Genomic DNA, 16,070 nt, shown 5'->3' with positions numbered 1-16,070 from the left:
AAAGCAGAGAAAAATTAGAATAGAATCAATGATATTGAAAAGAAAAACTCAAAAGAGCAGATCAATGAAACCAAAAGCCCTCATTAGATATCCTCACTGCGACCCAGTCAATGCAGACTCTTGGTGACAGACAACACAGGACAGGGCAGAGGGTGGAGGGTCTGACACAGTAACTCTTTACAGCAACAGAGAGCCCACTTTCTCCAGAGAGCAGCTGATGGTTTCAAACTGCTGACCTTTTGGATCTCAGCCCAATAAGTAACCACGATGTCACCAGGGGTCCCTAAGCAAAAGCTAGTCCTTTGAAAAGATCAATAAAATGGAGCATCTTCTACCCAAGATAACAAGGGGCGTGAGGGAGAGAAACACAAGTTATAAGAGAAATAGAACAAATAATTGGTCCCACAAACATCAGAAGGATAACAAATATTATAAATAATTACATGCCCACATAACTGAGATGAAATGGATCAATTCTCCGAGAGACACACGCTATCAAGCTCAGTCAAGTAGTAACACCTAATATAATTATAGAGAAATTGAATAAATAACAAACGACCTCCCAAGGGGGGGGAGCACCATGCCTAGAGAGCTTCACTAATGAATACAGCATCTTAAAAAGCTCATTCAGAAAATAGACAGACAGACAGATAGACAGACAAGCAGACAAGAACAGAATAGATACATAGATAGATAGATAGATAGATAGATAGATAGATAGATAGATAGATAGATAGATAGTGCTCATTTGGAATATGGAAGCTGAGGGACTACTGCCTGACTTACACTATGACAGCCTTACTTACCCTCGTGCCAAAAAAAAGGGGGCAAGGATATTACCAATCCCCAAACTCCCTGCCATAGAAGCCTTTTAATTCAAAGTAACCCTTTCAGGGCAGATCAGAACTGCCCCAGTCTCAACACTGTAAAGCAGTCTCCAGATGCAGACTGATCCCTCTCTGTAATGGTGGGGGGGGGGCCTCAAACCACCAACCTTCTGGTTAAAGCAGCTAATTGCTGGGTCACCAGAACAACCAAAAACATAAAAACAGAACTTTTTAGGACAATGTCTCTCATGAACAAAATGAAAGAATTCTCCATTAAAATTACTGAATTAAAAAACAAACAGCAAGGATATAAATGGTAGTCACGGGGTGGGAAGCCTGGGATGGCCACTCCCAACACTGCTGCTGGGACTGTCCATGGTCCAACTCCTGTGGAGAATGGCATGGTGCTTCCTTAAAAAGTTGGAATAAGAAATACCATATGATCTGCAAAAAGCTTGTGGAAAACTAGAATTAAGAGATAATGGAATTTTTCTACAAATTTTGAAAGACCTCCTCATATGTCCTAGAAAATAAGAGCCAGGGCATGAATAGATAGATTCACCCCCATGTTCACTGCAGCATTATTCACAGTAACAAAAAGATGGAAACAACCAAAGTGTCTGTCAATGGATAAATGAAAGGATAAACACCAACTTACACACAAAAATGCAGTACTAATGTCAAAAAATGATAAATCTGTGAAACGCCTCATAATATGGATGAGCTTAGAGGACATTGTGGTGGCTGAAATTAGTCATTACAAAAAGACAAATAAGGGGAGTACTCAACATGTTCGTAGAAAATGTGCAATTACAGAAGAAAACACTAGGAATAGATCTCAAAAGCATCGCACCAAAATAAACTCATACGAACTTACTGTAATATATGTAAGCCAGCTCTAGGTTGAAGCCGGGGAAGAATAAAATATCAGATTGCAAAAAGCTCCTATCAGAGCAGCATGAATTCTGCTAGAATTAAAGCAAGAGTAAACCTCACATTTATGGTGAAGCTTGGGTGGGAGAGGGATTAAATCACAAATGCTTAATGAAAAAGTTATGCCCCAGAGAAATCGACATTTTATAAATCGATAACTCGTTCTGGGAAGCGAAGAAACAATGTTGAAGATGAAGTCTGCAGTAGCAGACCATAACAATTTGCAGGGAAAAAATTAATCTCGTTCATGCCCTCGTTGAACAAAACCAACAATCAACAGAACGAAAGCTAGCAACTTAGACAGCTCTACTGTTCAGCTTACAAAATTCTGACTGTAAAATTAAAGTTGAACAAATCTGCTCCATGGAAGCCAAGAATACTGTACCCAGTGGCAGAGCAAAGCTTTCCATGGAAATTTTAACCAAGGATCAAGCATTTCTTAAAGAATTTTAATGAGATGAAATATGCTCTACCTGTGCACTTCCTGTGCTGCAAACACAAAATCTGGAAATATAGTGGTGCATAAAAGGGATGTTATAAAAACCCCTTAGCCATAAAATAATTTTCTACACACCTTCAGTGAATGAGCTGCTAGGCCTAGGGGCTCAGGACCATAGCTCAACTACCAGAGCGTGGTCCACAATGAGCTACAGCCGACACGACTGAGCAGCAACTGGGCCTTCCAAGCTTATGAACGGTTATCTAAGGCACAGCTACTAGTCCTTCCCTGTCCAGAGCAAAGAAGAATGAAGTGATACAGGAAAGTGATGCAAAGATGCATGAAAAAAATTACTGTATATACTCATAAGCCCACCCGAACGTTTCAAACTAAAATTTTATTTTTGAAGATTTCAGGTCAGCTTATCCTCCTGTGTATTCGGTAATCCAAAAGACTGCTGGCCCTGCATACCTGAGCCTCCCTAGGCCCTGAGATCAGAAGAAGGTGGGGCCCAGTGGCCCCTGCTGACAGCTCTGAAGGGATCCACAAGAGAAGGTTTGAGGATAGAATGGCGGGAGGGGGGGAGGCGAGGGGGGGAGTTAATGCAGAATATGATAAATCCTAAAAAAGACCAGGCTTACTGATCTGGTCGAGACAGGCAAAACCCCTGGAAATCTGGCCCTTAGTCACCCTGCAGGCCTAGAACTGAACTCCCCTCCTCACTCAGCTGTCAGCCAAATGACAGACAAGCCCGGAAGGTGAACAGTTACACCTTAAGGGGGGTGCACGTGCCAGAGAACCACCCACCATCAACCACGTGAGCCGGACATGGCAGCCTGTGCCGGGGGCAAGCTCAGAAGGCAGGAAGGGAAGGAAACAGCACTCAGAGGAACCCAGGGCGACGTGGGCAGAGTGAGGGTACATCTGACTGTCCGGACAGCAATCAGTGCCCGGCAAATCCACCACGTGACAGGCGGGAGCGTCTTACGGCGTGTGGAAAACAACATCAGAATCTAAAGCACTTTTCCATGAACTCTGACAAAGGCCCCTCCTGTATAAAAACACAGCAGAACCAAGTGAGGGCTGTGCAGGTATGCAAGAGCTGGTTGGCATTCAGATATTCAACTATAGGGGCCAGCACACCATCAGGCTGAAGCTGAAAACTCATGGGATTCTACCAAGGAAACTCACTACCATGAAGTCTATGCCGACTCACAGCGACCTTGTAGGACATAGAACTATTCTTGGGAGTTTCCGAGACGGTCACTCTTTAAGGGAGTAGACAGGTCTGTCGTTCTCCTTCGGAGCAACTGGTGGTTTCAAACTGTTAACCTTGGGATCACAGCCCAACATGTAACCACTACACCAAGACCTCCTAAACAATACCACCAGATGCAGACAGGGATCTGATGAAATCCAACACTGTGCACAGCAGACATTCTCAGCAAACTGAGAGTAGACAGAACCTGATAAACAACACCTAAAAACCCGCAAGATGTTAGTCCCAGAATGCTCTGAACCAGACACGGGTATGCCCTCTCACCATTCCGAAGCAACGCTGTACTGGAAGTCTTACCTATTGTGATATCAGAACTCGACTCTTGGCCAGAAAGAAATGTTTAAAAACAAACAAACAGTCAACTGTCTCTTCACTGCTGATATGATGATGGGCACTGTTCTTTCATGACTGAAATCACAGAAACACAAAAACTAATTCAATGACACCAGGACTTTTTTTTTCTAAATAATGTACAAAATGAAGATTTTTATCCTTTTTTTTTTTTTTAACCAATCTTTGCACTGGTAGCCACACTGTACTTCGGAGCAATCCGCCTGGCTCCATCCTCTGCGTAGGGTGCTCACTCCTGCCTCGGGGCGTTTGTGTAAGTCCTTCCACTTGCTAGGACTATTCCTCCCTCGTTCCCCATAAACTCTTGCCTAATTGACTCCTACGCAGAATTCAGGTTTTAGCTTAGGATAGCATGTCTTCCGCCAGCCCCATACGGAGACCAGCATCGCACCAAGCACCTTGTGTTCTCATAAAAAGCTACCAATGTGGCCTACCATCGCTGAATGCCAATTCCAACTCACAGCACCCCTATAGGGCAGGCTAGAACTGCACCTGTGAGTTTCCAAGACTGTGACTCTTCACCAGGGTAGAACGTCTCGTCTTTCTCCCTTGCCCGCCCATCACAGAATATTGTCATTGCCCCTCACCTCATCTGTCGCTTCTCCAATCAAACTGGAGGCACCACACGACAAGGAAGGGCCGTGGGCTGTGCCACTCCTGAGTCCCACTGATCCACACAGGGCCTGAGACGTGGCGAGTACCAGACAGTCAGGGCTGAATCAGTCAACCAAGCAGTACCGTATACACTCAAGTATAAGCCCACCTGAATATCAGCTGAGGAATCTAATTTTACCACAAAAACGGCATTAAAAATGTGCTGAAAAACAGCTTATACTCGAGTATATACGGCAATCAAAAGGCTAAAGCTATGTAAATGAATGCTTTCAGGGTCCAGCTGGGCACTTAATATTCCTTCACGGCTGACATCACAGAGGTACCAACCACACTTCTTCCGTGATACTGGAGCATTCCTCTTGGAAATATCAATTTGTGACTTGTCAGAATCCTGCAGAATCACATAACGGATAAAAGAGAATTGGCTGCTTCCTTTCCCCTTGAGACAAATGGAAGCAACAGTTCGAGGTGCTTATCCCAGCTATCCACCAGAACAGTCACACGTCAGCATCATGAAGAAACAGAACTGGGACTTATTTGAAAATAAAATAAAATTTAAGCAAGTCTTTATGCCATATCTTGTTCTAACATGAAATTAAGCTAGGTAACAAAAATTGTCGGCGCTACTTAAAAGAACCAAATTTAAAGTAGAGTGATCTCAAAGGGGGCAGAGAAAAGAGGGAGAAAATTAAGGTTAGAATACAAAATCCACGCTTTGTGATCATGTACGTCTGCAAGAGGTGGGACAAAAGTGCACCTGTCGGCTGACTCGTGCTCTGTCGGTGACAGTCACTGGGAGAGCTCAAGTGGCCCATGGCGAGCCACGCGGTTGGCCATCAAACCCCCCGAAAGCGCCTCAAAAGAAAGGCATGTCTGTCTCTCCAACTTTTGAATTGCTTCGTTCCGGCCACCTGGGGTCCCGTTTTATTCTGCTCGGAGGGGCTCCCTCACATCATCATCACCACAGTCACTAAACCTGTGGCTTCTGGGAGCCTCGTCTCCCCCATCCTTACCATATAATATTTCCAGCCCTGGCGCAAGTTTCTCAGGTCGGCCATCAGTGCCGTGCGCCTTCTGATACTTCGAGCCTCTCACGCTTACACTTTGCAGTATTCGTTCCAAACGCTTCCCCTTGAAGATAAAAACAAACATCTCCAGCTCACACGCTGTACGGAGCCCCAGTGGCACAGCGGTGGAAGCGCTCGCTGCTTTACAGTCGGGTCCTGGGGTTCACGTACCACCCACCCTGCGAGAGAAAGGCGTGGCGATCTGCCCTTCCAGGACGTCTCGGTCCTGTACGGTAACACGCAAAGCCGAATCAGCTTGATGGCTGTGGGTTTAATACCCTATAGAGCCAAAACCCAGTTGTCATCAGCTCATTCCAACCCGCAGCGACCCCACGTGTTTCGGGGTAGAACTTGCCTTCCGAAGGGTTGTCAAACCTGTGGCCTTCTGGAAGTGCATCGCCAGGCCTTGCTCTGAGGCGCCATGGGGCAGATGTGGACCACCAACCTCTGGGTGAGTCCCGGAGCCCCTGGCCATTTGCAGCACCCAGGCACCCCTTACAGTGTACAGGACTGCCAACTGTCCCCAGTGACAAACCGATAAGCCGGTCTCTCTACCAAACTGGAACGCCGTATCCTAGGGTGCCATGCTGTAACTGTCACATATGTGGGGGGGGGGGGACACGGTGGGAATCAAAACTGCCTTCTCTTCAGTCTTTTACTTCAGACCACAAATAAGCAAATGAAAACCACGCCCAGTGAATGCCAGGGAGTAGGTTCTGGTTTATAGCGACCCCACAGCACAGTAGAACCGCCTAGGCGGTTTCCCAGGCTGGCAATCTGTGCAGAAGCACCGCCTCCCAGAGAACAGCTGCTGGCTTCAAACCACGGGCATCTGGGTTGGCAGCTGAGCACTCACAACCCCTGTGCCCCCAGGGCTCCGTACGCACGCAGGGCATTATTCCTGTGTATGGGACGTTGTGTGGTGCTTAAACCGGCGCTTCTCGTTTCTTTTTTTAAATAAAAAATAAGATGCCAACGATGAAAACTCCACGCTAGCTAGAATCAAGTCTTGCGCACACCCAGTTCTAAACCGCATGCCAGCAGCTTCTGCTTCAGGCAACAACAACAACAACAACAAAGCATAAAACCAGGGCACATTTTGATTCACGTTGGAACAACCCTTTCCAACAAATTCCTTTTAGCTCTACTAAGATTTCTGTGCAACCGCTGCAGGCTTTTATTATGCGTCCTTAACTAGAGGCGCCTGGAGCAGCGTGTTCCATGTGCTGGAACGCAGGATTCCAGGAGCTGGCCCCGCGCAGTCCTCTGGAGCGCTACGTATTGCAAAACGAAGAGGTCTCCGTGGGGTAAACGTCCCAAGCTGGGGAGAAGGGTCAAGAGACTGAGACCGTACTGGAGTCACAAAATAAAACTCATTTGAAAAATGCGTCTTGGGGTCATTACAGAAAACATCTGCCAGCAGTCGTGTGCTGTTGTGTTTATTTAAATATGGCCCGCGGCAGTCGGTTTCCCTGACTGGCTGTATGAGATCGGATACGTGCTCCCTCTCGTGTGCTTCCTAACCACGTAGTGGTGACAGAGCCTTTGGGGAATGAGGCGCTGATGCTTAAAACTCACAAGCTAGCGTAGTGAAGAATGTTTTTTTACATACTCGGTGTTTTGGTTTTTAAAAATTACTTTAGTAGAAATAACACCCATCGCTGTAGTTGCTTTTTGTTTGATCCTTTGAATGCTATGGTAATTAGCTTTCTCTTTGATGTTGGATAAAAGGCGTCAATACATCTGCCTGACTCTATAACTGTCAAATGACGACGTGGAGCTTCACCGCTGTATCTGACGGTCGCACAGCAAACTGAAGAGGCACCATAACGTCTACGGCGCCCAAGGTACGGAATAGACAATGGAGCCAGCATGCCTCCCTTGTTTGAGGGGGTGTTTGCTTATGAAGGGAAGCTAATATCTTTCATATGCCATCTACATATTATTTATAGAACATATTATTTATATTCTGAATATTGATTTCTTCTGCCCAATGACCAACTCCACCTAAATAAATCACAGCTGTTAAGCCTGCATAGATTTAACACTAGATTTTTTTTATTTGATTCTCTCAGTCACAAACTTGATCAGTTACATACTCTAACTTTCTAACAAACCCGTTGGCAGCTGCACTGTTATTAAAAGACACAATGGTAAACAAAACAAGCCAAAGGTTCAGGGACATGCCACAGACATCTAAGTCCCCCACATTCACTTCTTGAGAGCAGCCACTGGTTGGCACACACAGTTCGGTAAACTGGGCAACAGGGGGAAAAACAAACGGACAGCATTAACAATTCGCCCGTTCCGTGCCACCGCTGCAACTGAGGGGCACCTTATTTCCAAATACTACACATCAGTTAAAAGCTTCTTATCATGTCGCCGGCCCCAACCAATTCGGCTAAGTGCCGCTCGGGATACTGTGCAGGCACCGGCTGCTGCTGCCTGGTACGGACCCGGATCAGACCTCTGAATTCCCTTCGGCTCGAGTGAGATGAAATAAAACGCAGTTCCTAGGTCCACAAGCCAGAGTGGCATATTTTCCAGTGGGTTTCTGTTCTCGTTTTACTATTTTAAGAGAGCTGGTCACTGCCGGCGTGGCTCTGCAGCCAGATCTGATGTCGGTGGCTGATGATTCTCATGGCACGATCCTGCCCCGAAACACCCGCCAAAAGCTGTTTTCATTCCTTCAGCGCGGGTGTGTTTATACACCCACTATCGTCTCGGTGGAGCCGTGCCAGCGAAAGAAAACAAGCTTACTAGGATTTCAGTTGACTCTGTTAAAGGAAATTATTTTAAATTAATGCGGCTACTGAACTGCTGCCATCCTTGACCTCAGAAAATAGAGGCCTCCTGAATTTTTGCTTTGAATATTTATTTGTGCAAGTCAAGTTCCGGCTCGTGAGGGCCGACCATGCAGAAGGCTGGGCCCTTCTGCTGGGGTCCCGTACCCTTTCTCTAAACAAGGGACAGACAGCACAGGTTTGGGGCACTAGTATGCGTGGCCAGCTCGCCCGCCAGTAAGTGAAATCATCTATGTGTTTTTGGTGGGATCTTTTAACAACTTCCACACACCGCCAGCGAGCCATGTGGAAACAAGGAAGTTTTTGTTTGCGGAGAGCAACAATTTGATCTCTGGTTTACTAGACGGCGCTCAGAGCATTTTTCCATGTGCTTTTGTGCGACGGGGATCTGACACGGGCCCGAGTTACCTTCACTAGTGAATGCAGGCTTTTTCCGCCGAACATATCCCAGAGAAAGGTCAGGTCTTCCTGGCTGTCCACGTGGGGCTGCAGCTGCGCTGGCAGGGCAGCCAGCAGCTCGTACAGACCTATAAAATGAAAATAAAACACAAAGCGCAATCTTAGGGCGATCTCGTTAATTCCCAGTGAGGAGGTGTTTGTCAGTGACGGCTTGGAACGTACGTGTCTTTTTCTTAAAAAACCAGGTTTGTATTCTAGGCCATCCGGGAAAGCTTTTGCCTTCTCCAAAGCAGCCAACAAACCTTTAATATATATTTTTTAACATTCCAAAGGCATGTGAATTAGCAGGCTAGTTGCTACCTTGCCACAGTTGTCAACAGCCCACGGCCATCCAAGTTTACATAACCTGAGACAGAAATGTGTGTACAGGTTTTCAAAGAAGGAAAAGCACACATTCCGTTCCTTAGTGGTGACTGCATTTGCTTCCACGTTGACATGCGTCATGCGGGGGGGGGGGTGTCCTTGGAAGAGCAGACAGTTGATAAGAGTGGCCCACGAGGAAAGGTTTCCTGGTTTTTTAGAGAGACGAGGAATGCGTACATCAAAACTACTGTTGATAGTAGCCGACACCAGAAAACCCCAAGGCAAAGGCAGAAATCGGCCCGGTGTTCTAGTGGACGCATTGAAAAACTTCTGTTTCTGTATGTCTGTTTGTTGAAGCTTGGTTGCCTTTGCCTCCAGTTCGCAAGCATGCAAAATGTATGTGGTCCGCACCAAGGGAGCCGGAGTGACAGATGCAGCCGCCAGGCTCCTGGCTGCAGAGGGACAGACAGTAAGCAGCACGTGTTCAGGCTGCACAAACATCCATCTCCTTCAGTGGCCGTCACACTCAGCCCAAGAAACGCTGCAAGGGTGCTTGCTGGAGACTCGGGGGAGGGGGCCTGGCAAAAGTCGCTATCAGCTCATAGCATATGTTTTATTTTCCGGTGGGATTACAGGAGAAAAGAGGACAACATTCCTTTTTATTTCTCTTGCTGTCTACCAAAACACCGAGACCCCCTGGGCCCAACGGCACACTGCTGTTATTTTCAGTCTGAATCGGTGCTGTTCGGGCACAGGGACAGCCTTACAGGGTCTGTAGCAAAGAAACGTAGGTAAACGAGACTGCTGATTAGTGTGATCACTCACTGCCATCGAGCCGATTCTGACTCACAGTGACCCAGTAAGACAGAACTGCCCCTGTGGGTGTCGGAGACTAATGCTTGATGGGAGTGGAAAGCCTCGTTTTCCTTCTACAGCGCGGCTGATGGTTTCAAATTGCTGACCTTGCTGTTAGCAGCCCAACAGGTAACCACTACACCACCAGGGTTCTAAAGAGTCTACTAATGAGTGAAAACACAACCGAATGAATTAACTGACAACGTCAAGCATTAGATTTGTCATATGGAAGAAGTGATGCCCTTCCCACATCCTGGGGCTGCATTACGGTTTGGACAAAGAAACTACTATATATACTCAAGGATAAGCAGAGTTCTTCAGCACATTTTTAATGTAGTTTTGTGGTAAAATTAGGTGCCTCGGCTGATATTCGGGTCAGCTTATGCTCGAGTATATAAGGTAACTGCATTTCTTTCCAGTTCTCTTAATGATATTCTTAATGTTCTTAGTGATTTTACATTTATTCCCTTAAAAATCTGGCTCTGTACCTAAACCAGCAATTACTGACAATTTAGTTTTTTAAAAAAAAACAGGCCTTTTAAGGCCTATAAAATAACACAGGTCTCATTTTTGTATATCAGAAAGTCTGTGGAGGAATGGAATGAAGAGAAAATGGCATCTTTGCATGGATTTTGTGAGGCCACCCTCACAGATGTTGTTGGGGATGACAAGCAGCCCGTGTACAACAGAAGGAAGCACCGGCTGGTCCTGTGTCAACCACACAATCGCTGCTGTATTTGAGCCCATTGTTACTGCCACTGGGCCAATCCTAGTGGAGGGTGTAGTACCCATGATCTTGGCCGCTGTCGACCCAAGATCCTGGGCGCTACACCCTCGACCAGGAAGCATTAACAGCTCTCTGGGAAGAAATACAAGAAATCACTCAGGGAGGAACTTCCTGCTCCTGCCTCTCCTTCCGGTGACATCCAACACAGAACGTGTGTTTTACTAAGGAAACAGCTAAAAATATGGAAAAAGAGGGTGAAGTCCCATTATTTTGTTATTGCTTTCAAAAGTTGCCAAAATAGCTACCTATCCTTTGGTAATAGTGTACTGTGACTTACAAATACTAACCCAAGTGTACAGTAAAGCCCGTGATACAGCCAGAATCTGTTGTAAGGCAGAAACCTGAGGAAGAAAACTCAAATCTTCTCTAGTAAGAGAGAGCAAATGGCCAGGTGCTGAGCTGCACCCTGTCAAGAAGAGCACTGGAAAGACCCGGAGAGACGGGGCAGACGTGTCACGCTCTGCTTCTCACCAGCTGCTCCAAGCTTCGTGTGGTTCTGTTGCTGGGCCTTTAAAGGTCTGAGTGCATCAGAACAGCCCCAGGACATACTAAGCACTGCACATGCTTGCTGTGTCAGCTGGAGCTCAGGTCACACTGTTACTGTTACTGATTACTATTATCATTCCTGAATGCTATGCCAGATAAGGCGCCCTGGTGGTGCTGACGGCTAAGCCCTCCACTGCTTAACCACAAGGTTGGGCTTTCAAACCCACCAGCCTCTCTGCAGGAACAAAGATGAGGCTATCCTGCTCCCAGCAAGCTTTGGAGCCTTGCCAACCCTCCCCAGGGTCTCTGAGAGTCAGAACCGACTGACTTGCTGGCTGGATCCGGGTGGCATGATTAAAAGCACAAACATTTAGATCAGACTAATCTAAATTCCAACTCCAGGTCTACGTCTTGAGGAGGTCACCTACCTGTGAGCCTGCTTCTCCTGGGTGATTAAAAAGAAACGGCAATCAACGTGTGTGGTAAAATTGCACAGAACGATGCATGCGCACGCCAAACACACACACAGGTACGTGTGACACTGGCAAAATCTGCATGAGAACTATAGACTATGTCGACGTCAACTTCCTGGTTGTGCTCTTGTCCAGAAGCTACCTTTTGGGAAACAGAAAGATATCTCCCAAGTTGTCTCCCCCAAATATATGCCAAACCCAAGACACTGCTTGCTATGCATGGTAAAGGACTGTACACTAGGAGGTCAATGAGAGTCAGAGGTTATTCTCTTTAAGGGTATCTAGAGCACCCAGACTGTATAGCCTGGCGCACCCTAAGTAGGACCCACTCCCCGAAGGCAAGCCGGGACCACTCAGGGTGACTAAGGTTAGGCTAGTATGTTGAGTCTAGGGTCCGCCCCTCTTTCCACACATGTACCTCTATGCCTTTCCTTTACTACTGCATGTACACCCCTAGGCCATCCCCCTCCTATTGCTTGTATTGCCTACGTTACAACCCCTTCTCATGACGTACGTTGTTATTATCTGTAACCAGTGGGCTTGCACGCCCCCAAAGATATAGAAGCTTTGGTTAGAAATAAAACCTCATGAGAGCTCTCTTCTCTGCCCTCTCTGCTCATGCTATGTGCAGACCTGGCTGTGGAGATCATGGTCATCCAGGCGATGAGCATGCTACCATGAAATTTGTCTGACTTCTTCGTTTTACTCTCTCTCTCCCATCTCTCTGACTTTACTATAATCTTTACATATCTTAACCGTGCAACTGTGCAGTGATTAGCTGTGGGGGCTGGTTAGTTGTGGAGGGCTGGTTTCCCCACACTATATGGAATGTTCCCACTGAAGCAAACAGAGGGGTAACGAGGGGAACACTGGGTATTATTTCTCACCGCCACGCATGAATCTACAATTATCTTGAGACAAAGCTTTCTCAGGAACTGTGCTAAGCATCGCTTCCGTATGAACTCAGTCAAACCAGGGATGTAGCAGCACCAAGCCCCTGCCTGTGATAAAAACTAATGCCTTGCCTCCTCAATATTCCTTCCTCCAGACTGAGAAAACACCGTTGTCAAAACAATGGGTCAAAGTCAAAACAACTGCTTGGCTGTGCATTCCAACTGGATACAATACCGTCCATCCTCTGAAGTGAAAGTCACCTTGGGCTTTGACACATGGAAAGGGTGAACTTGAGCCAGGTGCTGCGGAACCTACGGTGTAAGCCACACTGGATTGAATTATTTATTATTTTACAGATGAAGTCATTCACCGTTAGAAAAACTCATACAGCTGGATTTTCTGCGTTTGGTTTGGGTTTTTTTTCTTTCCTGTTTTGCTTTGTTCCTAGCTCTACGCAATCCTAATGCCCTGGCATCCCAGTTTGGCACTCCGGCAACATCTGGTAACCGCAGGCCAAAGGCAGAAGCGGCAAAACAGTGCCAGCCAGGAACGGGAGAGCTGGTGGGCCGCAGTTGCGTGTCGTCTCTGTGCCGGCCATGCTGCCAGCTACTTCCACTCAGATTATCCACACCCAGAAGCCATCTCTAACCATGCACCATGCACCAACCTGGCTCTGTGTGCCACACGGGCTCCCCCACACTGCTGTGCTCGCTTCCCTTCTCAGAGCTCTAGCAGTGAAGAGTGCCTTTGTTATCCAAATAGATGTGGTCCATGAGATCCAGAAAGCACTTAATGAGAACACACAGACCTGGCTCTGAGAGAATCGAGACGCTGGCCTTACCATGTCTCCTCTGAAGTCCATTCTCCAAAAAGCACTGGTGGAACCTCAGTGCCAAGCGGCGTTCAAGGCTACAGAGATGGGAGACAAGCGAGACATGAGCCCTGCCTTAAAGAGTTTCTGTACAGTGCAGACAACAGCCCCGGGAAAAGTCAACCAAGAAGTCAGCACAGGGTTAGGATCTTGTGGCAAGAGCAAGTAAAATGGTCAGTTCTTCCAAAGGAGGAAGAGGACATCAAGCAAGCCCTCGGAGACCCGAGTGAAACCTTTAAGGACTGCAGTTCTGGGACTCATCACTGACGGAGTTCTTCCATCCAGACCACCACTCTAATCACTGGGACACAAGTAAGTATAGGAGGCAACTCGATCTCCACCCCCAGAGACCTTACAAGCTTCAGTGATACCATATATACCCAAACAAAAACCAATCCCAAATACAAGGGATATAGGTCTGAGAAAGGCCTATATAGGTCTGATATAGGCCTATAGGTCTGAGAAAGAAGCCCTGGTTATACAATGGGTTGAGAGCTGAAAAGTCAGCAGTTCGAAACCCCCAGCAGCTCCTAGGGAGAAAGATAGGGCCTTCTACTCCCATAAAGAGTTACAATCTCGGAAACTCACAGGGGCTGCTCGACACTGTCCTAAGGATTCGCCGGGAGCAGGCATCAACTTGATGGCAATGAGTGAAATGTTTCCAAGAAAAGATCCAAAAATGTATCTTCCACCAAGGGATATCTGACATTTGGTAACGTATGATACAAGACACAAAGATCCGTACTGAAGGCGTGATCGCCCTCACGTCTGCTCTGCATGTTTGTAACAGCTATGGCCCAATCCAGGGCCAGCAGCCAAGCAGTAACTTAACACACGGAGAGCGTGACGGGACTAAGCGCTCGCTGCAACAGGGGTGATCGATGAAGCGGTACAGAGACTAAAGAAAGGCAAGAGCTGACAAGAACACCTAGCAGGAAACCGCTGGAAGCACGCGTCCTCCCCACAAGACCGGGGTTCCCTTTCCACATGGGACAGAGCTTGTTCACGGTCAACGGGGAAAAGGACACATCCTTCCAGGCGAGAAGCTCGTTAGAAAGCATAATCTTGAGTCACCTTATGACTCCAGCCACCAGAAAAATCTGACAGCACGTTCAACTGCCTTGGTCAGACTCTCGTCGATTTTCACCTTGCCTAATGGAATTGGTTATTAAAAAGAACACCTATTTCTATTCTCTGCATCTTTAATGTACCATTCCTACCACTGACAAAGATTCCTAAAAAAAAAAAAGCACAAAACACCCTAGTAATTATTACTAGTAGCAATTCTTAGCACGACTAACGAAACCTTTGACTTACAGAGCTATGCTTCATAGGTTAACCAAAACCCACGATTGTGCCATAGAAATTCATGGTGTCTTATAGGACAGTAGACCAGCCCCTCAGATGTCCCAGGCTGTAATCTGTATGGAAGCACACTGTCACGTGTTATGGGGCTGTTAAAAGAATTAAATGAGTTTTCGTAAACCTTAGGAGGCCTCACTCTGCTACAGAACATATGTGAGTGCCTTTTAAATAGAAATAGATTCCACCTTAAATGCTAAGCATCAAGAAACCAATTAAAACTGTATGCTTAAAAATATGGTGCATACGTACAATGGAATACTACTCAGCCAGCAGGAGACATGAAGTCTTCATGGATGCTATAGTGTGGACTGAACTTGACAACATTATCATGGACCTAATATGTCCATCATGAAAGAATACATACCGTGTGACTTTATTTATATAAGGAAGACAAATGGACGGAGACCCAGCTCACTAGTGGCACCCAGGGGACAAGAGGAAGCAGGGAAGGGGGGGAGGCAAGGGGGATTAACAGTGATGGAAAAGTGCACTCAGAGTAAGGGTAGATAGAAGGTTATTGTAATTGCTGGAAATTGCACACTTGTCAAAAGCTGGTGGGCAAAACTGTGTAGCAGGTATATTTACAGCAATAACTGAAATTTTTTTTAAAGAAAAACAGCTCCTAAGGCTGTTTATCCACAAACATAGACCCTCATGGGATCTGGTTCCTTAGTTTAGAGGTTTGGGTCACAGTTTCTGGGAAGTCTTGGTGAAGCAGCTAATGAACACACCTAATGCTTCTGCTCTACCTCCTGGTTTGCTGCTGGTAATAGCTAGTGTCTTGAAAAACAGGCCGGAGGCCATCCATGTCACAACGATGGGTCTCTATTCACCTGGTGCCCCCAAGCAAGCAGGGCACTCAGGTGTACAGGGGGAGAGGGACTGTGGTGAACTGCCTCCTTTGCTACGAAGGCAGAGCTAGCTGGTGTCCCGCCACCACTACAGAATGTTCTGACCTAAGCTTCTGTGTCAGGAATCCCCGATCAAGGGAGTGGGAAGAGGCACAGAAAAGATCCTGAAATTCTCCTGGACTCAGGACTTTCTAGAGCCATGGAGGCTGGCGGAGCCCCCTGAAACTATTGCCAAAAATCTCCGCTGAACTCGTAAAACCAAACAATAGATTAGCTTCACTAACACAAGTGGGTCTCTGCTTGGGGCACTGTGCTCTAGATCGAGCTGTGCCGTGGAATCAGGTTGACGGCAGTAGAGACAGGAAACACAGGGGGGCGGGTAAAGGTGAGGCTCCCAGAAAAGGAAGCACG

At 46.8% G+C, this 16,070-nt stretch overlaps 1 protein-coding gene across 1 annotated transcript in view; it reads right to left on the bottom strand.

Moving 5' to 3' along the window:
* MPP7 (MAGUK p55 scaffold protein 7) overlaps positions 1 to 16,070 on the bottom strand; it is a 143,102-nt gene that overhangs the window by 114,690 nt on the left and 12,342 nt on the right. Inside the window, exon 2 of the mRNA XM_075550913.1 lies at positions 8,724 to 8,842. Coding sequence (XP_075407028.1) covers positions 8,724 to 8,842 — 119 coding nt within the window. The remainder of the gene's footprint in view (positions 1 to 8,723; positions 8,843 to 16,070) is intronic.

This window comes from Tenrec ecaudatus, chromosome 5, assembly GCF_050624435.1.
Source record: "Tenrec ecaudatus isolate mTenEca1 chromosome 5, mTenEca1.hap1, whole genome shotgun sequence".
Taxonomy (NCBI): Eukaryota; Metazoa; Chordata; class Mammalia; order Afrosoricida; family Tenrecidae; genus Tenrec; species Tenrec ecaudatus.
The sequence above is the reverse complement of the archived record's forward strand: the minus strand, read 5'-3'. Positions and strand labels throughout refer to the sequence as shown.